This window comes from Moschus berezovskii, chromosome 6 (assembly GCF_049115385.1).
Source record: "Moschus berezovskii isolate FMDL1 chromosome 6, NW_MosBer_1.0, whole genome shotgun sequence".
In the NCBI taxonomy this organism is placed as follows: domain Eukaryota; kingdom Metazoa; phylum Chordata; class Mammalia; order Artiodactyla; family Moschidae; genus Moschus; species Moschus berezovskii.
In genome coordinates, this window is record NC_142465.1 from 29,323,587 (window position 1) to 29,347,993 (window position 24,407).

At 37.6% G+C, this 24,407-nt stretch overlaps 1 protein-coding gene across 1 annotated transcript; it reads right to left on the reverse strand.

Annotated features, from left to right (window-relative positions):
* Positions 1-477: 477 nt before the first annotated feature.
* On the reverse strand, positions 478-14,233 carry USP44 (ubiquitin specific peptidase 44). The gene is made up of 5 exons (XM_055395044.2): positions 12,758-14,233; positions 9,448-9,643; positions 6,193-6,301; positions 2,498-2,703; positions 478-1,704 (listed from the first exon to the last, which is right to left on the reverse strand). Exons 1-5 carry the CDS (start codon positions 14,174-14,176, stop codon positions 1,505-1,507), a joined length of 2,130 nt encoding a protein of 709 aa, XP_055251019.2. The 5' UTR covers positions 14,177-14,233; the 3' UTR covers positions 478-1,504.
* Between the last annotated feature and the right edge of the window lie 10,174 nt (positions 14,234-24,407).

The window sequence follows — 24,407 nt, forward strand, 5'->3', positions numbered from 1 at the left end:
CTTGACCACAATCAATCTTTAATGAGGTATAATTAACAGTTGAGGTAACAACTTGCATAAGTATTTAATAGATGAATAATTTTAAACCTTAGCCATTTAAACTCAAGCTGTAGTTTTGGCATGAATGATTTGTCTGTGAAGTGATAAATTCTCATTGCACTTCATGATCAGCTGCCCCTGATGATTTCAGCCTGCAAGCAAACCTACTTGAGAAAAAAGATAAATGATTTTCCAGTGGTTAACACCAAGCTAAGATCTTAACATATCTATAAAAAGATAAATGATTTTCCAGTGGTTAACACCGAGCTAAGATCTTAACATACCTATAGAGGTTAGTGGATTCTCTTCTTTCTGAATAAAGTTAGCAGCAGTAGGACTTTACAGATATCTAATAAGGTTGTTAGGGAAGAGCAATGAGTATTTCATACTATATTTTTAATAAAATGAAAGTGTAATTTTAATTTCAAAAAGGGCCCAATGTTTGACTATCTAAGAGGCTTTTAGTAGCTACATAATATTAGCAAAAGCAATTTAATCCAGCTTTAGTTACTTATTCTAAGTGACATGTTGAACATTTTCCTCAGATGCAAATTTTGAACAGTCTGATTTCTATCCCTTTAAACCAAAAATCTCAAGATACAATAGTACAAAACTTTTAAGAGATCTAATGCTAAATATATAAAATGAACTCATATCCAAGCTGAACTGTACTTGTATTACACCATAATATACTGTTTGCTACATTCATTTTTTTAATGACTGCTTTATTAGAATCTGCACAAACGTTGACAAATCACTAATATAAGTCTCAGCCATCATTATTTTCATGTCCATAGTACTGAAGCCATTTAAACATGCTATTTATAAAGCTGTCATCTTCATTTGTATAATACAGTTTGACTATGCCAAGTAAAGAATAATTTTTACAACAAACTTGAAAAAAAGGAGGTTCTGTTTACCAAAGTAAAGTCTATTCCGAGTCCTGTCACATAAAGCCTCAGGGGTATTAATGAGTAGGTAATATTTCACTTTGTAGTAGTTGAACTTTGGGGGCATTTGATTCACAAATCTGAAAAAAATGCCCCTTTTCTGGTAAGACTTAGTGAAGCAAGTTTAATCTGTCTGATAAGAATTTGTATAGAAAATAACTATAAAAGATAAATGTATAAAATGATGCCACCTGAACTTCAGTAGAAGATTGCACAAATTCATGATCTGAGCCAATTAAGACATCAAAACAAGAAAGAGGTAACACCAGTCTGAGGTAAACATGAAAAGTTCAAAACTCCCAAGTAGTTACCAAAAATTACCTGCTGACATTGATACACATATACTTAAGCTAACTTCATCTCTGTAAAAAGATCTGTTGCAGTTAGGTACAAAATGTGTAAACACAGTGTGCACTGATTAGTAAGTAAAAACAGTGAAGCCCAAAATTGTTAAGTCAGCCCTTTTGAAAAGTATATATATAAATCACAAGAAGAAAGCCCCCACTGTCTTTGGATCAGCTAAGGATTTCATTAGAAGAGGTATCAGCTTCTTCACTGGGATGCTGGCTACCAGACAGGAGTTCTGGAGGCATGAGTTTAGAATGTCCATTCTCAGTAACTCGCTGGGTATAAAACAAGATATAAGCTTGGGCCTTGCATACTTCATCCATAGTACACATGCTTAACTTGGAATCATTGCAGTGTACCCAGAACCCTAGAGTGAAGCACAAAAATATATCTTAATGTTTACAAAGGAACTTTGGAAATTTCTAGTATAAATGAAAACATGGATTTAAAGAGTTTCAGTGAGAGTTGAGGGGTTTTTTTGAAGGAAAAATAATTGTCTAGCCAATGTAGTTCTTTAAATTAGAAATACAGCTTGGGCAGTATGTTACTAGAATCACCTACCTTTTGTCCTAGAAGTAATTTGAAGTTATAGAATCTGATTTGTTCACTTGACACTACCTTTAATTGTGTAATCTTACCAGTTAATGCTTTTGCTGGTAATTATAAAGCAAATTATGTACAACTCATGGTAATGTTAACTGCCTTCCTGGGTTATATGGACTTTTTGTGCATACTTCTTTTTCTAAGGTTCATGGGAGCAGTAAGCAAAAGTTTCATGTTAGAACTTGAAATCAAAGTTGTTCCAAATATCTGAGATTCCCCAGTTCATCAGGTGCGCTGGTCTTTAACAAAATTAACTGAATTCAACCAGAAAACAGATGACCTATTCTGGAAATGTGCCTTTCACACTTTCTGACTTGTAACTAATGAGACCATCCTTACTATTTTATCCCTTCAGCCCTTACAAGACAAAACTACCACAGTCCTGCATCATAGAATACCCCATTTTCTGCACAAAACCCCCATTTTTTTTTCTTCTTGAAAGAAAAATCAAATGGCTTTTCTTAAGCTTATTTAGTGTCTAGTTTAGAAATCCATGAAGACTGAACCCTGGCTTACAAAAGCCTACCCCAAGGTAAAATCCTTTTTTTCATCTATACCTCCTTCAGAATTGTAACAGTAGGCAGTGTAGTGTCCTGAGCCGAATCCTTTCCCATGGTGCATTACCACAGCAGATAAGTCATACATAAAACATTCTGGTCTGAGGGACTTCAGGGATTCCCCGCAGCAATAGGGCTCCATGTTTAAGATTTCTTCAAAGCCAACGTGAACACCAATCTTCTCTCGGTTATTACGTCCTGACCACCTGTAAACAAATCAGGGTAAAATTATCAACAAAGTCAAGGGACCATAACCACACGTACCCAGTCCAAACTCATAATGATAGAAAACCTCAGAGAGCGTAGAGTATGATCCTGTATAAAAAGTGTAAATAGTAAATTCTTTCAATACTGAAGCTGGCTACAATACATGAATTTAGGCTTATTTATCAAATACAGTGAGGTTCTAAAATAAATTATTTGGCTTCTGTAGTTAGAGGATAGTATAGGAAGAAAATTAACTTTCAGAAAAAATACAGCCTTATGGCATTTTCCCCCTTTGAAGTGAGAAATTCAAGGCCCTAAAGGGTTTTTAATTCTTTACTGTCTTGTCAATACTTTGAGGAGGATATCCCAGGACCTAGAATTTGTTCCTGGGAGACATAATCTGGATCTTTCTTGGCCAGGTGTGGGGAAAAAAACAAACCCAAACAAAACAGGCACCTCTAATTCCTCAGAACACATCAAGAGCTCTTCATACTTAAAAAAAGAAACTGTGACCCTTCCTGTGTGTAAATCAGTATAATATCCATTAGTGACAAAACTCAAGACATCGTCCCTATACTGTCCATTTCTCAATCTGTTGGTCACGCTTCCCAGTACTGGATCTATGCATGTAAAGCAATGCTTTTATCATCGAATAGTATGAATTGGTGCTACAGGAGAAAAATAATGTAATAAATGGTACATCTTTCAACAGATTATAGTCCAACTTGGAGTGCTATGGTACAGTGACAAAAAACAGCTGAAAATATAGTATCAATGTATTAAAACATGCAGTTAAGACAGTAGCAGGTAAAGTAGGAAGAAAGGCAAATAGGTTTTATGAAGAAAAGTGAAAATGCTTAATTAGTATGATGTAAAATTGTATGGAACTAAAGATGAGACTTGCAAATTATGTCACCTGCCACACTAGAAGTCATATCCCAATCTTTCCCTGTTAAGTGTACAGAGTCTTGTATCCAGCATTTTAATCTTAGTACCAGCGTATTAATCTTAGTACCAAGCATGTAAAATAATGGAACTTGCTTAATCTAAGTTCCTATCATTCTCACTTTCTCTTTTATTATACCATAAAATTCAAACCTTAATTTACTGAATTATGCTAAACAAGTACTTGTCAGTTGTCTAACTAGAAAATAATTTATGTTGATGAGCAGGATATCCCTTTTTGTCTGCTGATAAAAATACAGTAAAATGATAAAAGAACAAGATAACACTATACCAAAAAGTCATGATTTATTTCTGAGAGAGGGAATAGGACTAGGAGGCACACATGGGGAGCTTGTAAGGTATTAGAAATGTTCTGTTTCTTCTAAAGCTCTTGTGTGCCCCTCCCCAATCCCATTCTCCCTTTTATATGCCCTATATATTTTATATACTGGCAAATATAATAGTACATTTGGGCTCCAAAATCACTGCAGATGCTGACTGCAGCCATGAAATTAAAAGACATTTACTCCTTGGAAGGAAAGTTATGACCAACCTTGATAATATATTAAAAAGCAGAGACATTACTTTGCCAACAAAGGTCCGTCTAGTCAAGGCTATGGTTTTTCCCGTGGTCATGTATGGATGTGAGAGTTGGACTGTGAAGAAAGCTAATCGCCAAAGAATTGATGCTTTTGAACTGTGGTGTTGGAGAAGACTCTTGAGAGTCCCTTGTACCACAAGGAGATCCAACCAGTCCATTCTAAGGGAGATCGATCCTGGGTGTTCATTGGAAGGACTGATGCTAAAGCTGAAACTGCAATACTTTGGCCACCTCATGCGATGAGTTGACTCACTGGAAAAAACTCTGATGCTGGGAAAGGTTGGGGGCGGGAGGAGAAGGGGACAACCGAGAATGAGATGGCTGGTTGGCATCACCGACTCTGTGGACATGAGTTTGAGTGAACTCCGGGAATTGGTGATGAACAGGGAGGCCTGGCGTGCTGTGATTCATGGGGTCGCGGAGAGTCGGACACGACTGAGCGACTGAACTGAATAGATGAAGAGAAAGGAAAAAGATAAATGTGGTGGTAAAGGCAGCATAAAAATGGTCCCTGAATCAAATATGGCATGGAAGCATCACAAATATTTTGGGCAGAAGATGGAAGGGCGGCAAATAGGTTTAAATTAAGGTGAGCTTCAAATGGCAGATTAAAGAGGCAATTATGAAGAACAGAAAGTTCTTCAATGATTTATAGTAGCCAATTAAGTACCAGAAATTTAAACCCTTTTAATTCTATCTATAGACTCTGACGTCTCCATGCTCCCTGGCCTTGCTACCTGGCCCTGGACAATACTGTGCATGCTAAGTCGCTTTAGTTGTGTCCAACTCCTTGTGACCCTATGGACTGTAGCCCACCAGGTTCCTCTGTCCATGGGATTCTCCAGGTAAGAATACTGGAGTGGGTTGCCATGCCCTCCTCCAAGGGGATCTTCCCGACCCAGGGATTGGACCTGTGTCTCATGTCTCCTGCATTGGCAGGAGGGTTCTTTACCACTCGCACAACCTGGGAAGCCCACTATTAACACATAACAATTTTCTTGTTTTCATTCCACTTGATTTCACACACCCTGGCAGGTCTCATCCAGACTCTTCACTAAACCTTTTGTTGTGTACCCTTTCCTGTTCCTTCATACCTTTGTCCATGTTGCTCTCAGGCTAAAGTGTTCCTCCTCCTGCATATATATACCCAATTCATTCACTTAGTATTTTGGGGCACCTATGTACTGAGCTCAGTTCTGGATTTTGGAATACAGGAATGAAAAGACAAGACCACTGTCATTACTGAACTTCTGTTTAGGGGGACAGAAACAGGTATTAATATATCAACTATTGCAGATATTGGTTTTTGCCAAGAAGCAAAAACAGGGTAGGTAATGTGACACTTAGAGTGGGTGGTGCTACTTTTAAATAGGATGGTCAGGAAAGTCCTGAGATAACATATGAACTGAGATTTAAATTACATGAAGTCCCCTGTGCCATTAGGGAGGCTTTGGGAATGTTTAGATATCAGCGAATGCCTTCCTCCAGGGCTCTGATCAATTTATTTGTATGTAGTTTGTGGTACTTAGTATTTCTACTTCATCATTATTTCTGTGAATGCTTGACTATAATCTTGAGAAAAAAATTCTACCTTATATTCCCCAAAGAATATGGGACAACATCTGGCATTTTCCAAGCATGAAGCAATTGGGTCAAATACTCTCAAGCTATAGATTTTAAAATTTTGTACCTAAAACATGCTCAATATTAAACACTATAAGCAGAGACTAGGAGAATAATATACTGCGCAAACCAAAATGCAAGGAGTCTGCTATCAGCAATGTATTCTAGAAGGGAAGATAGTATCAGAAGGATAGTTACCGAACGTGTTGGCTATGATTAGGGCTAGAGATAATGACAGAATATTTTCTCCTTAAAAAAAAAAAAAAGCAGAAGTAGATAAGTCTCCCAGTCAAGTATTAAACTTTATTCTACTACTAACCTGAATCGTTTGAGATGGAGTCTGAGAACCTGAGGTAGGTGGCAAATCATAAGCTGTTTTTGTGCTTCTGTGAGTATAACTGGTTTTGAGGAAAACCTTCTACGTTTTGCTATGATATCAAAGACAGAATGAGATGCAAATTTAAGGATACAATGAAATGCTTGAGTAAACTCAAAATAATTCAAACGTGTATTATCAATTAAACATCTACTGAGTTATACGCATTATACAGAGCTAAAGATAAAGGCATGGTCTTGCTCTCAAGACACTCACAATCATGTAAAAGAAAGTGAACATGAAGTCGCTCAGTCATGTCCAACTCTTTGTGATCCCATGGACTGTAGCCCCCATGGACAGCTCCTCTGTCCATGGGATTTTCCAGGCAAGAATACTAGAGTGGGTTGCCATTTCCTTCTCCACAGGATCTTCCCAACCCAGGGATCAAATTCAGGTCTCCCACACTGCAGGCAGACTCTTTACTGTCTGAAACTTTCAACCAGGGAATCCCACAATCATGTAAACCACACACAAAAAACTTCTGAGCTGGTCAAGGCAGACAGGTAAACAAGTAAGTACAGTTGACCCTTGAACAACAAAGGCTTGGGGTCCACTAACATGCAGATTTTTATTTTTTTCAAGCACAGATGACACAGTTGACTGTATGTTTCACACACACAGATTCAATGAACCATGGATTGAAATTTACATCCACGGTTGGTTGAATCTGTAGATGTGAAATCTTCAGGGATGGTTTGGCAGATTTTAGTATAACCAGGTATGCCTGGAACCAATCCCCCACATACACTGTACATGATTTAATACAGTCCTGAAATAAGGCAACAGAAAGATATAGATATATATATATTTTTTTTTAAGTGGATTTGGTTATGCCAACTAAAAGGAAAAATTACTCCCTAAAGGAAAAATTACTCCCTAAACACATACTTTAATATACTCTTACCAAAGTCTAATCAATCATGATCAGTTCACTTCTTGAGGCTAATCAGGATCCCATGGGCATGGAACCTTCCTGCCCAGAGCACCTCTCCCCGCTTCCTGGAGATCCAACCCAGCACCGCCTGAGAAAACAAGCCTTCATTAGCTCTGTATCTGAGATCTCCCTCGGTGTCTTGCTAGTTTAGTACCAGATCTCAAACAAGGGGCACTGAGGATTCTTTTTACCCTCTGCTATCTCTAGAGGTCCACCTACGGACCTTGTGCTGCAGCTTCTCTCTAGGCCACTGGCTACCAAAGTTTGCTCCTGATATCTAGAAGTTGTCCTTCAACTTGTACATCAACTGCAACTCCAGCCACAGGAGAAGCTGCTTCTTATAGGAAGTGGAATCAGTCCACCATGAGGCTGTCCTCTAACCCAACTCCTCTTTCCACCAGAAGTCTTTCCTCCAGGTCTATGCTCTGGAGATCCAGGTATCAGACTGCTGCAGGATCTTAGGGACTTAACTTTGGGTTGTCTCCCAGAATATATGGTACTAGTGTAGCTAGACAAAGCATGTTAACTCCTTGAATTATAGTTTTAAACATTTGCCACTATAGATTACATTCAAGCAGCTCTTTTAGGCCTTTATTTGGTGGATCCAGCAGATATAAACATGTTATAATTTTCTGCATTTATTTTCATATCTTTCTGCTCCCAGATTTGGTGAAGAAAACATCTAGGACCATTCACATTTATTTTCAAGAAAATAAACACTATACACATTTTATCAATAAAGGTTTATTTTCTTCTAATCTTATAAGGCTCCTATTTACAACAGATTTCATAATAGGCAGCACTCAGAAAACAATGTTGGTATAAGTTGTTCTAGAATACCATCAATTTATATGCCATTCTTTCAATGCTGGAACAGCCACTGTTTCTTTTATGTTACCTTTCGGAGAAGGCAATGGCAAGCCACTCCAGTACTCTTGCCTAGAAAATCCCATGGATGGAGGAGCCTGGTAGGCTGCAGTCCATGGGGTCGCTACAAGTCAGACATGACTGAGCGACTTCACTTTCACTTTTCACTTTCACACACTGGAGAAGGAAATGGAAACCCACTCCAGTGTTCTTGCCTGGAGAATCCCAGGGATGGGGGAGCCTGGTGGGCTGCCGTCTATGGGGTCGCACAGAGTCAGACACGACTGAAGTGACTTAGCAGCTTAGCAGGAGTTTATTACCTAATGCCCTAGAGTCATTTTTTTTCAGACATGGAGATTAAGGAGAATATCTGCAAATATATAGTATAAACATTTAAAATGCCATGTACTACACATTGATAGAGATAAAGAAACCGGATAAAGACGTAGCAGATTTGATGTGGTTTTAGTTACCATTTCTCTGGAGGAGGATGCTTCTGTTTAATTGAAATGGCTGTTTCATCCCCCAGTGCTGGGTTGCTATGCTCACTTCCATTAGAGAGCTTATCACAGTAGACCTTGTCTATCTGTTTTCTCCATTAGGTATGTGAGCATCTTGAAAGTGTCTTTCCTATTTCCACAATGACTAGAACAATGACTAATTATAGAAGAGACAGTCAATGGATGGTTTTTTAATAAATCTTTGTTTTTATGAAGCCAACGTCCAACTCAGCAGTCCAGCAATGTATATTATTTCCTATTTTATAAGTATGTATACACACACATATGGAGAAGGCAATGGCACCCCACTCCAGTACTCTTGTCTGGAAAATCCCATGGGCGGAGGAGCCTGGTAGGCTGCAGTCCACGGGGTCGCGAAGAGTCAGACACGACTGAGCGACTTCACTTTCACTTTCATGTATAGGAGAAGGAAATGGCAACCCACTCCAGTGTTCTTGCCTGGAGAATCCCAGGGACTGGGGTGCCTGGTGGGCTGCCGTCTATGGGGTCGCATAGAGTTAGACATGACTGAAGCGACTTAGCAGCAGCAGCAGCAGACACACACATATACATACATTATCTATATATCTATGTTTTGATGTGCACCAAAAAGACTCATAAAGCAATCATTTCATTCAGTACTAAATACCTTTTACTATTCCCCTTCACTATTCTATTCACATACTAAATTTAAATTTTATTTTATGAATCCTTTCTACAACTTAATATAGGATCAAAAATATTTTAATGTCGTCAATAAGGCAAAACAAACGTAGTTCACAAATACCAATTAAAAAGCAGAAATATGTAGCCCAAGTTTCTCTTAAGGAATTTCTTCCAGTTTCCCCTCATTTGCTAACCTTAGAAAAACAAAGAGAATATACAGCCTCTACTTACAATTACACTGGTCACACACGTAGATTTTTCCTTCTAAAGCTTCGGTTTCTGTGAACTTAGCCAACATTTCGGTAACCAGACACGGCTGGGAAGCACTATCTTTTCCACTGCATTGGTATCTTTCTGGGAATTCCAGTGACAAGTCCCAGAAAGGTTCTATGGTATTTGATTTGTTGTCACATGCAAGACATGTAACCTGCAAATAAAAATATTAGTTTCTCAGATTACAATCCTTCTGTCAAAATATTTACTCCTTTCACTAGAAGTCATTAACTGTAAATAAGCTTTTCTTCTGAAAATGCACTATCAGAATTCTGAATGATCTCCTTTATATTATTTCCAGGGAATAATATTTTTCTTCCATAAACCCACTATACATTGATGGGTTTTTAACTATGAGGCATTCAAAAAGCTCTAAGGGCTTTTTTTTTTTTTTTCACTAAGTTCAGTCAAGTCTGAATTTAGTAAAAAAAAAATATATATATATATGGGCTCACTTAATTAGATATACACTGTGTGTATATATATGTGTGTATGTGTGTCTATACATATAACATATATTTATATACATTTAATGTGCTTAGATTATTAGACTTGAGTTTCTTTGCCCTTTTTCCTTTCTCATCTTTCACTGATGGGTTTTCTCTTCCCAAATCCCCATAACTTCTTAACCATAATGCAAGTAAAATGCTATTAGTATATTTTTATATGCAAATTTTAAAATATAGCATACTTTTCTATTAGTACACTAGTATATACAGATTTTGAAGCCCTACCAACTAATAATTTCAAAAGATAGTATATATAAAATACATATAAATACTTCCACTTAAAGCAAACAGCACTACATTAAAATCCTGATCAAAATATAGGAACCGCAAAGAACAGGAGGCCTTTCTGACAACTTACATAGGAAACAGAGTAACTGAAAAAGGAAAGAATAACTTCAGTAAAGCATTCAGCAGAATTTAATGCCAACACTGCCCCTGACTGAAGGCAGACTTTAAAGATCTAATAATCCACGTGATGTGAAATATTACCAAACTCTTTCACAAAAGCTATATTCCTGGAACACACAACAAAATAAAGAAGCCAATTGTAATTGCATTTTAAATTAAATACACTTGACACACAGAAAAGAAGAATACCCCTAGTGTTAACAGTTTGGGGACTCACTAGGACCAAGGTTTGACCTTTTGAGAACAGTTTCTTGAATATGGCAGGTTAAAAAAGCTACTCCAGCAACCAACCTGACTCTTCTGAAATGACCAATTTTCTAAGTATTTATTACACATTAGAAAGGAAGAGAGCAAAGTGCTGGCATAACAACTTTTATTAAATTCAAAATTCATCCATAAAGGAAAAAAACAAGTATATACACTATTCAAAACATGAAATGGTAACTTTCTGGAAAGGAATCTGCCACCACATATCAAAAGTACTACCCTTTGACAAAGTAATTCCTCTGTCTTAAGGAAATCATTAGAAAAAGTGTAGTAACTGATCATGACATTACAATAATGGTAAACTGGAAACAGTTTACAAGTCAACAATAGGGGAAAGGTTAAAAAATATTATGGTATATACGTACGCTGGACACTGAAATGTGAAAAAAATGACCAAATATTTTAATGACTATGAAAAATCCTTAATTATTAAATAAAGTGGAAAAAGAAGCAGGTAAATTCAACATGACCATATAATTAGGGCAAAAATATATATAAATATTCAGAAAAAACTAGAAGGAAATATACCAAAATATTCATAGTTTTATGTGTGGGTAGTGTGGCATTCTGGGACTAATATATGATTTTCTTCTTTTCTTCTACACAGATTTACTGTACTATATAGGTTTTCCATATGGTATATATCACTTTTATTTATAATTGTGTATTTTAAACTTCTGCATAAAAAGTTAAAAATGACAGAGAAAGATGATAGAAAAATAAAATTGCATGCAACCCCCAAAACCACAACTCTTATTTGCTAAGTCACACAATGTAGAATCTAGACATTTCTGAAACATAAAGTGAAATAAACTTCATAGAAATATTTAAACTATTCAACTGAATATGTGTATAGTGATTCAACTGCCTCAGTTAAAAAATAACAACACACACATTTTTTTAAAGTTCTATGCTCTGGAAAAGTAGAGAGCTGATGTCTAGTAATAGTCTACCCAAGAGTCTACTCATTCTAGCTAGACAATCATTAATTAGATGGAAGATTCTGGTTCTGTGACTGTCACAAAGGGAAATTTTTACAGCTGTAATTAAAATAGAGGAAAACCATTTAGGATCTTTCTAAATAAAATCACACCTATTTACCTTAAAACTTCCCTATCTACCTGTTCAAGTTTTCAACCCTTGCTCCCTTTGGTTTATTTATTTATTTTACTGGAGGCTAATTACAATATTATATTGGTTGGTTTTGCCATACATTGACATGAATCTGCCCCAGGTGTACATGTGTTCCCCTTCTTGAACCCCCCTCCCACCTCCCTCCTCCCCTTATCCTCCCTCTGGGTCATCCCCGTGCACCAGCCCCGAGCATCCTGTATCATGCGTTGAACCTGGACTGGTGATTCGTTTCACATATGATAATATACATGTTTCAATGCCAGTCTCCCAAATCATCCCACCCTCACCCTCTCCCACAGAGTCCCAAAGACTGTTCTATACACCTGTGTCTCTTTTGCTGTCTCGTATACAAGGTTATCATTACCATCTTTCTAAATTCCATATATATGCGTTAGTCTACTGTATTGGTGTTTTTCTTTCTGGCTTACTTCACTCTGTATAATAGGCTCCAGTTTCATCCACCTCATTAGAACTGATTCAAATGTATTCTTTTTAATGGCTGAGTAATACTCCATTGTGTATATGTCCCTTTGGTTTTATAGGAAATCCTCCAGGGCTACTTTTTGGTTCCTGAAACTACTCAAGTGTGCACCAAAACCATTCCTGGTACAAAAGTATCTTCAAATCTGTTCCTTGTGCAATTAAACTCCTCATCTCAATCCCTCAGAGAATGAATGCAATATTATTAACCTAAGAAGCTCTGTTTCCTAATTCCCGCCCCACCCCCATCATAAAGCTTTAATAGTAGTTTTATACTACTTCCAATGATTCATGAAGGTGAAACAACTGTTGGAGTGAACTGATGTCTTCATATATACTTGTAAAAGTGATCGAATTTGACCTGAGAACAGTACTAACGCTAACATATTAGCTATACAGAGCATATGCATTTTTTAGGCTTCATTTTATGAATTCCCCAAGATGATAATAAGTTTTTAAAAAATCCATACCTGACTAAGAAGCTGTCCATGAAAAATGTTATTCACAACATTCAGAACCTGCTTGATAAGTTTCCTTTGAGAAGTAGGGATAAGAGCCGGTAACCTGGTACCAGTCGTCTCTAGTTCATGTTGTATTTTATCCAAAAGCTCACAAAGAAACTCCTGAGCATCTTGCTGGCCATAACCACGAAAAGCAGGAATTAGTCTCCACACTGAGTGTAGCATAGCAAACGGTGAGACCAAGGCCCACTTTCCAGACCACATGATTTGGAACAGAGTATGCAACTCATGGCAAAGAGAAATGTATTGTGAACTTGGCTCCCTTGGCTGAATAAGTTCCATCTTTCTACTCTTTGGTGCTCCGCCACTTAGTCCTGATGATAAACTTGGATGTCTGAAGCGCACAGAGTATAGATCTTTTTCTTGACATTCATTCATTTGATATACTGTATCTGTGACTGGAGGATGCTTATAAGATGATCTTGTTTTATCACTAGCTGTCACAGCCAGCCATTGGTTCAGATCAAGTTTTAAAAAACATTGTCGAAAAATAAGTAAATGACTCAATACTTGGAGAACAGAATTCATATAGCAAGTATTTCCCAAATTTCTCAATCCTGTTACACCAGGAGTTACTGTCGGCCTTTGTTCAACAGAGAAGTCACTAGCTTTTTTCAATCTTACATCTTCTGAGGTAGATACGACTTTATCTTTTGCTGGCAATGCTGAGGTTTGCAGCGGTACAGGAACTATTTCTACTGTGGTGGACTGAGCTAGACCTTGTAATCGTAAAATCTTTCTGGGAGGCATACTTTCTAATTCTGCTTTAGCTTGATGTTCTAATAGTTCTTGTCGTCTTTTCTTCACCTCTCTTTTTGCTAATTTCTCCTGAAATTGTTCTTGCCTTTTTCTTCCAACGGGTGACTGCTCAAACCAAGTTCGAAAAATTTTACCCATGAGTATCCTTCTCCTGTGCCAAAGAGCAGTATACATTTGATCTTCATTTTGAAGCAGAGATCGGGTGCTATCATGTAAGAAATAGGAATCATCACTTGGACCCATAGACCGTAAAACCCTTCCACTGCGAGTGGTACAGTGATAATTTTGACTTTTGATTGCACTTAATGTACTTCGTAGAAACTTTAGGTCTCCAGTTGCATTATCATTAAGAACATAATCATCACAAAGGTAACAAAAAACATACATCTCATTCACCTCCAGTGCAACAGGATGACTGCTTCCTTGAAAGTGCCTGAGTGCATGTTCTTCAATATATCTCCCACAGGCAACATGAGAACAGCTAAGGCAAGCCCAAATCGACTCAGTTGTATTGCAGTCCACACAATGCCATTTCTGTGGGTTGAGGATGGAATGGTCTTGAGCAAGCCGTAACTGCCCAATGTGTTGGCACTTATCCATTGTTAACATTTATTTAGTCTAGCTGAGGAACACATAATCCAAACAACTCTCTGCTGACAACACTTGAAGCATCTGAAAACTAAGAACAATGTCAATTTTTAATAAAAGAAAAACAAAAGGCCAATATTTTTCTTTTTACAAGGTATTTTTCCAGGAATTATTTTATTTTTCCAGGAATAATTTTGTTAATTTGCTCTCACTGGTCTTAATATCTGGGCTGCCTGTCATAATACCAAAGGTAATTCTCACTTTTAATTTATACTAGACCTCACTAATCTCTCATCTGCCTTGCCCTGAAAGAACACACACATTACTTTCTCTGATGGTTCCCTTTCAAAAACATTGTTTTCAATTTTATGCTACCATCTACTGGTAAAGAATGGGTAGTGACCACTTTTCACATTCCATTTACCAACTGTCATTCCTTTTTCTTAAAAACTGGGACTGACCTAAATACATCTTACTAATATCTATATTCCAAGAGCCTAAGTGGAGTTACTAAAATATAACCATATTTATAAGCATGGGGTCTGAAGTAGCAGAGAAGTGAATGCTACCGCTGCCACATATTGCTTTATATCTGACTTGAGCAACAGTTTAACTTCTCTAAACTTCATCTGCGAAACAGGGAAAATCATACCACCTTCACTGAATTGTTAAAGGACTGAGATAACCAAATATCCGGCACATAGCAAATGTTCAGTAAACAATAAATATTTATTTGACACACATCTATAGTGAATAAATCAATATTACACTCTATTTATTTAAATAATATTAAATATTCTAATTTTAAATACTATTTAAAATTTGGCTTTCCAGTAGTATACCCATAATGACCTTTATTTAATTCATGGCTCTGTAACCTACTCTGATTTGATAGACTTGACAATTTGTCTTAAGAAAAAAGTATTCTCCCCTTCTGTCTTTTGTGTTTGACTAAACTCTCAGGAATGTGCAAGAATGTATGAGCAAATAACAGGGAAAAAAAGAAAAATAAGAAATCAGTGGCAATATAATGATCTTTTACATTCTTGCATGCCTAAACATTATGAAATTAGAAGCTTACTCCAAAAAACAAACCCACAATCCCAAGATTCCAACATAATAAAACAAATCTGATTCTGATCAAACCTGTTCCTTTATCAATTAAAGGAACACATCTGCTACCTATACCTAAAAACAATAAAACAAAATCTAGTTAAAAAGTAGGACAACATGAAATGTTTTCTTCACTGATTTAAACATAAATTGAACACAAACTTTGGGCTGCAGTTGAGGATCTAGATATAGAACACTCAGAACATTGTGTGCAGCATGATCAATGCTTTGAAGTTTTTAGGACAGCAATATGAATTTCAATGGTACTTGCAGATGCCACCTCCAGGTCCTAAAAAAACTGCAAAGGTAAAGCTGACTTTTGGTTTCTTTGCACCTCTTTGCTTGTAAAATGTCTTAGCAATCAGATACTCCTGCCTACCACAATTTCTTCACTTTTAGATACAGGGTATGTCAAGTATAGATTTAAAATTACCAACCCCAGACCACACATGTGCACTTCTCTTCCCTCAAGATTTCCTGAGGTCCAAAATCCGTTCAAATATAGTATTTTATTTGAGTAAGCAAACAACAATAGTTGCTAATGGCAAAAGTAAGACATCAGTGATTAATACGCTCCATTATCCTAAATCCTTCTAGGTCCTGAAGTTAATAATCCTGAGATCATACTTGTCTCCAATCTCTCTCCCCACACACCAATCCTTAAGTAAAAATATTTGGTTCTACTGTCAAAATATATCTAGAATCTGAGTACTTATTATCTCTACTGTTTCACCCTGAATCCTTACACAATCAGCAAAAAAAAGATCTGGAGCTGATCATAGCTCAGATCATCAGCTCCTTACTGCAAAATTCAGGCTTAAATTGAAGAAAGGGAAAACCACTAGGCCATTCAGGTAGGACCTAAATCAAACCACTTACGATTATACAGTGGAGGTAACAAATAGATTCAAGGGATTAGATCTGGTAGACAGATCTGAAGAATCTGCCTGAAGAATTATGGATGGAGGTTTATAACATTGTACAGGAGGTGGTGATCAAAACCATCCCCAAGAAAAATATGCAAGAAGGCAAAGTAGTTGCTTGAGGAGCTATACAAATGGCTGAGGAAGGAAGAAAAGTGAAAGGCAAGGGAAAAAGGGAAAGATATACCCAAATGAATGCTGAGTTCCAGAGAATAGCAAGGAGAGATAAGAAAGCCTTCTTAAATGAACAATGTGAAGAAATAGAGGAAAACAACAGAATGGGAACGACTAGAGATTTCTTTACAAAAACTGGAGATACCAAGGGAACATTTCATGCAAGGATGGGCGTGATAAACAACAGAAATTGTCAAGGATCTAACAGAAGCAGAAGAGATTAAGAAGAGGTGGCAAGAATACACAGAAGAACTATACAAAACAGGTCTTAATGACCTGGAAAACCACAATGGTGCAGTCACTCGCCTAGAGCCAGACATCCTGGAATGTGAGGTCAAGTGGGCCTTAGAGTGTATTACTATGAACAAAGCTAGTGGAAGTGATGGAATTCTATCTGAGTTATTTAAAATCCTAAAAGATGATGCTATTAAAGTGCTGCACTCAATATGTCAGGAAATTTGGAAAACTCAGCAGTGGCCACAGGACTGAAAAAGGTCAGTTTTCATTTCAATCCCAAAGAAGGACAAGGCCAAACAATGTTCAAATTACCATATGATTGCTTTCATTTCACATGCTGGCAAGGTAATGCTCAAAATCCTTCAAGTTAAGCTTCAGCAATATGTGAACTGAGAAATTCCAGATGTACAAGCTGGGTTTTTGAAGACATAGAGGTAACAGAGATCAAACTGCCAACATTCACGGGATCATGGAGAAAGCAAGAGAGTTCCAGTAAAACATCTACTCTGCTTCACTGACTATGCTAAAGCTTCTGACTGTGGATAACAAACTGTGGAAAATTCTTAAAGAGATGGGAATACCAGATCACCTTACCTGTCTTCAGAGAAACTTGTATGTGGGTCAAGAAGCATCAGTTAGAACCAGACATGGAACAAGTGATTGGTTCAAAATTGAGAAAGGAGTATGACAAGGCTGTATATTGTCAACCTGTTAAACTTACATGCAGATAACATGTGAAATGCCAGTCTGGATGAATCATAAGCCAGAATCAAGATGGTTGGGAGAAATATCAACAACTTCTGATATTCAGATGATACCACTCTAACAGCAGAAAGTGAAAAGGAACTAAAGAGCTTCTTGATGAAGGTAAAAGTGGAGAGTGAAAAAGCTGGCTTAAAACTCAACATTCAAAAAACTAGGATCATGGCATCCAGCCCCAATACTTCAAGGCAAATCAAAGGGGAAATCAAAATGGGAGCAGTGACAGATTTTAGTTTTTTGGGCTCTGAAATCACTATGGACAGTGACTGCAGCCATGAAATTAAAAGATGCTTGCTCCTTGGAAGGAAAGCTATGACAAACCTACACAGCATATTAAAAAGCAGAGACATCACTTTGCCAACAAAAGTCCATATAGTCAAAGCTATGGTTTTTCCAGTAGTCATGTATGCATATGAGAGTTGGACCATAAAGAAGGCTGAGTGCTGAAGAAGTGATGCTTTTGAACTGCTGTGCTGGAGAAGACTCTTGAGAGTCCTCTGGACTGCAAGGAGATCAACCAGTCAATCAGAAAGGAAATAAATCCTGAATATTCATTGGAAGAACTGATGCTGAAGCTCCAATACTTTGGCCAACTGGTGCAAAGAGCCAACTCACCTTTTCCACCTGGAGAAAACCCTGATGCTGGGAAAGATGGAAGGCAAAGGAGAATGGGGCAGCAGAGGACAAGATGGTTAGATATAGAATCACGGACTCAATGGACAAGAATCTGAGCAAACTCCAGGAGACAGTGGAGGACAGAAGAGTCTGGCATGGTGTAGTCCATGGGGTCTCAAACAATTAGACACAACTTAGTGACTGAACACCACCACCACCACTACCACCCTGGACAAAGCCAAAGTCAGGCTCCTAGTGGTCTCCCATTTTTGATAACTTGCTGCCACTGAAAGTTTACTCTCCACAGAGCAGCAGCACACTTTATCTTTAGACCCAAACAATGGGGGCCCAGTCCTGACACTTCAGAGGGCTCTCCTGACTGTTCCTCATTATGTGCAGTCAGCAGAGTAAAGGGGATGTGGCCACCTGGAACAAGAATACATTTCAAACTTCCCTTTTAACTGCTACTTGGGACCTGGAGAATTCTCTACCCGAATCATGCCTAAAGCCTGCTTCCACGGTCTACAAGGGGCAATGAGAAGCCACTCAAGAATTCTATAAAGGAGAATGACACCATCAGATATGCAGGTACACAGGGATCTGAATGGTGGATCTAGAGGAAGGATGAGTACGATTAAAGGAGACTTCTGTTCCAGATATTACAAGGAAATTAAAGATGTAGCACTGTTGGAGACGGAAATGGCAACCCACTCCAGTATTCTTGCCTGGAGAATCCCAGGGACGGCAGAGCCTGTTAGGCTGCCGTCTATGGGGTCGCATAGAGTCGGACACGACTGAAGCAACTTAGCAGTAGCAGCACTATTGAAGCCAAGATGGAAGCAGAGGTAGATCAGTGCAGACCAAACATTGGTTGAAAGAACTGACTCAATATGGAGGTCAAGAGAAGAACCTAGGGTTATTTTTTATTTGAAAGGGATCACAAAAAGAACACAAGAGAAAATTTTGTTAAACACATTTCTGGCAAGTCACAGACAATAATTATCAGTTCAACTTCTTGCAGAGATGAAGTGGGAAATGCTGTTTACACTCAAGGAAAGTTATTTCATTCTTAAACTATTACTTTATATATATATTTTTTATTTTGCCACACATGCGGCATATAGGATTTTAACTCCCTGACCAGGGATTGAACCCATGTCCCCTGCATTGGCAGTGTGGAGTCTTAACCACTGGACCACCAGGGAAATCCCTCATTCTGAAATCTTAAAGAGGTGATATGAGTTGGTATCTTGCAGAATATTCAGAAAATAAGGTTCAAAAGAAAAAAAAAGCCTAGAGAAGAAAATATATGTATATATACACACATATATTCATTCATTCACTTTTGGGTTATCTCATGGTCAGACTGTAAATTATTTTATTAATCCATATTTAAAATTCCTCAAAATAATGAATGTGTTACTTGTATAAATTTTAAGTAGGAAAGATAGTGCTAAATTATAAACTAGTTTCTTTACTTCCTTCTCTATATCTTGCAAATACATTCTATTAGTTACAAAGAATTTGTCAATTTCGTTACAGTTGTTACTAAAAAATCTCTTTAGATGATGGCAAGGCCCCTGACCTTCAACAGGAAGTGGCCGATAATCAAACAGCATGATTGCATTTGATGCAAAATTGTCAAAATGGTGAATGTTGATCAGATGCCACCTCTGCGAGAGGCTATATATAGCAGGGAAGGTCTCACAGCAAAACAGAGAGCCCTACGAAATCCAAATGCCTGAGTCTAACACAAGCATTTACGTTCCACATACCTGTTTTCTTATCTGTAAAATAACAGCGGAAATAACAGCAACAGGTTGATGACGGAAATAGGGAAATTTATATTTGTAAAGCGCTTACAACAATTCTTGCCTGCTAATAATTTGGCTCTTAGTACATCTTACCTCCCAATAATAATAATATTACTTCTACGACTATTATTATAAATGATAGTTTCCCACTAGTTTTATCACTTTTAGCCAGGGTTCTTCTCAGGCAAATGTGTACTAAGGTGAATTTAGGTGCTAACTGACAATTGAGATGTTAGCTGAGGACTCAGGTCTGACCTCTCCCAGGGGTATTTGCATTTTAAAAGGGGATCTTTCAGAAAAAATCTTTTTAAAAATCCAAAGAAATGAAATCAGAATAGTGGAATGACAGACCACGAGATTAATATTTTAGAGTAGGGGGCCCATTCACCCAGTCTATTTATGAAAGAAACCAGTAGGGGGTGGACAACCAAGGCAAGGGCAGGGAAGAAAGCAGGAACTAGAGAGCCAGGCTGCAGCCTCCAGGGATCTCCAGTTTGCTCTGCTGCCGGGAGCCACAGCTCAGAGACAGTTACTAGGGCATCCCCAGAGAAGCCTCATCACACAAAGATCTAAAAGCCTGGAAGAGAAGAAAGGGGGATGGGAGTATTTCTTGACACTTCTCCTGGGTTCAGAGCACTTCTTTTCATTTGCTAATCCACTGCTGAGAGGCTGTGTATTAACTCTGGCTCCAGCAGATAGCACAAGTAATTTTTGGCAGTATATTCACCTCACAAAGAATTAACAAAACATTTTTGCATTCCCCATATAGATTCTGGTAAAATATTAGCTGTACCTATATATAACAGCAACACACAAATAGTCAAGATGTTCTGAATGAAATCTGTATATAAAGATTAAAACTATCTATATCATTTTCTCATACATTTTTAAAAAGTTTCACACTTGAAATTCCAAATAACAGCTGTGAAAGGCTTTTTTTAAACTAACTATGCTATCTTTATTTTAACCACAGATGGATTTATAAATATTCTGAAAGCTTCTCTGTCATTCTTCACTCCTTAAAGACAACAAAAATTTTAATTTGTTCAAAGAAAACCAAACTATTCAAACTTTTCATACCATATCAATGAACAAGCACCTTTATTTTTAAAATTTCCTTCCGCAAATCTCTAAAGTTTACAAAATAATTTTACTTGTTGAAAGCTAATTATTTTACAGAGTTAGCATACCATTAAAGCAATTATAAAGTAGAAAGCTAAAATGACTAAAAGAGAAATAAAACAAAATTTTATTAGATATGGTATTTTTAGTCAAGGGTTTAACTCACGCACACATCAGATTATAGGTAAAATATTCAACTTGTTATGGTTCACCAGCACAAAATTGCTTATACCTACCACCCAGAACTACAGACAGAGGTTTATGACATTTTACAGGAGGCAGTGATCAAGACCATCCCCAAGAAAAAGAAACCCAAAAAAGGCAAAATGGTTGTGTGAGGAGGCCTTACCTATAGCTGAGAAAAGGAGAGAAACAAAAGGTAAAAGAGAAAAACAAAGATATACCAATATGATAAATCTAAACTCCTTTAACATGACCTGTAAGAGTTTTCAAATTGTGGCACAATATGTACCTTTCTACTCTGATCTATGATTAACTATTTCACACACATCTTTTGTTAAAATATTTTTATATACAAATGACCACATGTGAATAAGTTTAATTTTTTAAACTTTCATAACTGGGATATGAACTATTGAATGGGTATGTGCATTTTATATAAATTCTATTCTTACTAAAGAAAAAAAAATGTAACACTGGGAATAAAGTAGAATATTTAAATAAAATTGTCACAGTAATCATCTTTATCTCATTTAAGAAAATTATCTTGAGACTTCCCAAGAGAGATGGATATGGAAGAATAGCATATGCTGAGTATTTAGCCAACAATTTTTGTAACAAGACGGATTTTTCTTTTAAAAGTACCGAATACCCTAAACAGATCCTCTGCTGCTGCTGCTGCGTCACTTCAGTCGTGTCCGACTCTGTGTGACCCCATAGACAGAAGCCCACCAGGGTCCCCCGTCCCTGGGATTATCCAGGCAAAAATACTGGAGTGGTTTGCCATTTCCTTCTCCAATGTGTAAGGTGAAAAGTGAAAGTGAAGTCGCTCAGTCATGTCCGACCCTTAGTGACCCCATGGACTGCAACCTACCAGGCTCCTCCATCCATGGGATTTTCCAGGCAAGAGTACTGGAGTGGCTTGCCATTGCCTTCTCCGAACAGATCCTCTAAAAGCTATTAAAAGTAGGAAGATTTGTTATTTTCCATAATAGAAGATATGAGGAAATGGGAATTTCAATAAGAATCAGGTCTTAGGAGTTACCAATCACCACAATCTTTTACATGCATTTGGATAAGAATGAAAATAATGATCCACAGTATTGCTTCCCTGGTGGCTTAAATTCCCACCTGCAATGTGGGAAACCTGGGTTTGATCCCTGGATTGGGAAGATCCCCTGGAGGAGGGCATGGCAACCCACTCCAGTATTCTTGCTTGGAGAATCCCCATGCACAGAGAAGTCTGCCAGGCTACAGTCCATGGGGTTGCTGAGTCAAGACACGACTGAGCGACTAATCACAGCAATGCACATCCACTGTGTTAGAGTAAAGCTTATCCACTCCTTATAGGCAGTTTTCAACTTTCCATTTATTTCACTGCCATAGTACCCTCTCCTCTCAAGAGATGTTTATAAAATGCACAGGGTCAAGCACAGTGCCTGGTACATAGAAAGGGATTCAATATTTCTGAATGAACAAATTATTGGAACGAATAAATACAATGGGCTCTCAAACTCTCCCTGCTCCGTCTTAGGTAAGCTATTATGCCTATTTTGAATTTGGCATGTCTCCATGTCAATCATGACGTATTTCCTTTCCTTTTTCCTTAGAAAGGCTCTGGTTATTCTTTCTTCCCCTAGAGATCTAGAATCTGTAATTACCCTGATCTTGCTTGAAACTCCTTATTAAACAATAAAGGAGACTCTTTCCCTGGGCCTTCTAGTCTCTAGCACGTCTCTCCTGAGGCACAGAGACTGAAGCTAGCTGATGACATACGAAAAAACTCCTGAAAAACAAGTTCTGCTGCCAGATTTTTTATTTCCTCACCCACCACAACTTACAACTATTTCCTTCATAGACAATTTTGTTCCAAAATATTTATCATTATACCAACCTACTGCACCTAACAATAGGGGAAACATTCATAAAAAAGACTGAGCATTCTACTATGGGTCATAAATTGAGTTCAAATACTTTGTGTAAAATGCAAGACTATTATTCTAGCACATCTATGATCTAGCCTAACACGTATATTCTTGGACTATAAATTAGTTTTCTATGGCATGTAAAACTCTATGTAAAATGAATTCTTAATAATAAGGATTTTATGATGTCTGAAAGTGCTATGAAAAAATCAATCGTACTTCTTATAATCTCTGCCAGAAGTCAGTATTGGTAGAATCCTTTTATATTTTAACATAGTCATAGCTCAGTTGGTAAAGAATCTGCCTGCAGTGCAGGAGACCTGGGTTCAAGTCTTGGGTTAGGAAGATCCCCTGGAGAAGGAAATGGCAACCCACTCCAGTATTCTTGCCTGGAGAATCCCAAGGATAGAGGAGCCTGGGCTGGGCCTAAAGGCAAAACTGTCCCCATTACTGAATCCAGAAAATGACTGAACATACATTTCCTATCGTGATTAGACGCCTAAGCCCGTGCTCCAGCCTCTCTTCTCCCTCAACCAGAAAACTCCATTAGGACAGTGCAATGTGTCTTCTGGCTAACATTGTAGAAAGGAGAAAAACTTCAAAGCACATTTTTTCCCCTGCTTTCTTGGTAATGCCAAAATGTTGCCTTTTGTTGTACTTCTACCAACCAAAAACCCAACTCAGCAACATTTACAGAGGTATTTTCCTTCATGTTAAAGCAATAAGTCACGTGCTATGGATACAAATAAAATATAATCAGAGACTGCCCTCAAGCAATCCAACAAGCAGGAAATCCTCTTGTGAACCACAAATGATATCAATAATACGGAGTAAGATTCAAGGGTGTAAAGTTTGGCAGAGGGTATATAAGATACCTTATTCCTTTTTATAACTAAAAGAAAAAAAAACTGTGAAAAAGAGAGGTAAAGACAATTTGGTAAAAACAATATACTTCAAACATTTAACCCAAATCATCAATGGATTTCCCATTTTAAATATTCCGAATGTTTTATTATTGTGTATTATACTGTTGTAGCCACACGTTTTGGGAAACAAACTCACTCAGAAGGACAATGTAGATAGTGGAGTGCAGTTTATTACACAGGCGGGCCCAAGGCAGATTCTCCTCTTAGCCAAGGACCCTGACCAACTTTTGTGAAAATCTTAAATACTTTAAGTGTACTGCTCAAGCCCACATCCCCAAATTCCTTAAACCTAGCCTGGAAAGTGTTAAAGGGAAATACAATCAGGTTACAGCCATGATTCATAATCAGAAGGGTCAGCTGGTTATACATTGTAGCCTACACCAATGGGTGCCATAAAGATTACAAAGGTGATTGACTACATAGGGGATTATTACATTCTTTTTGGCCAGGGGAAATCTTGG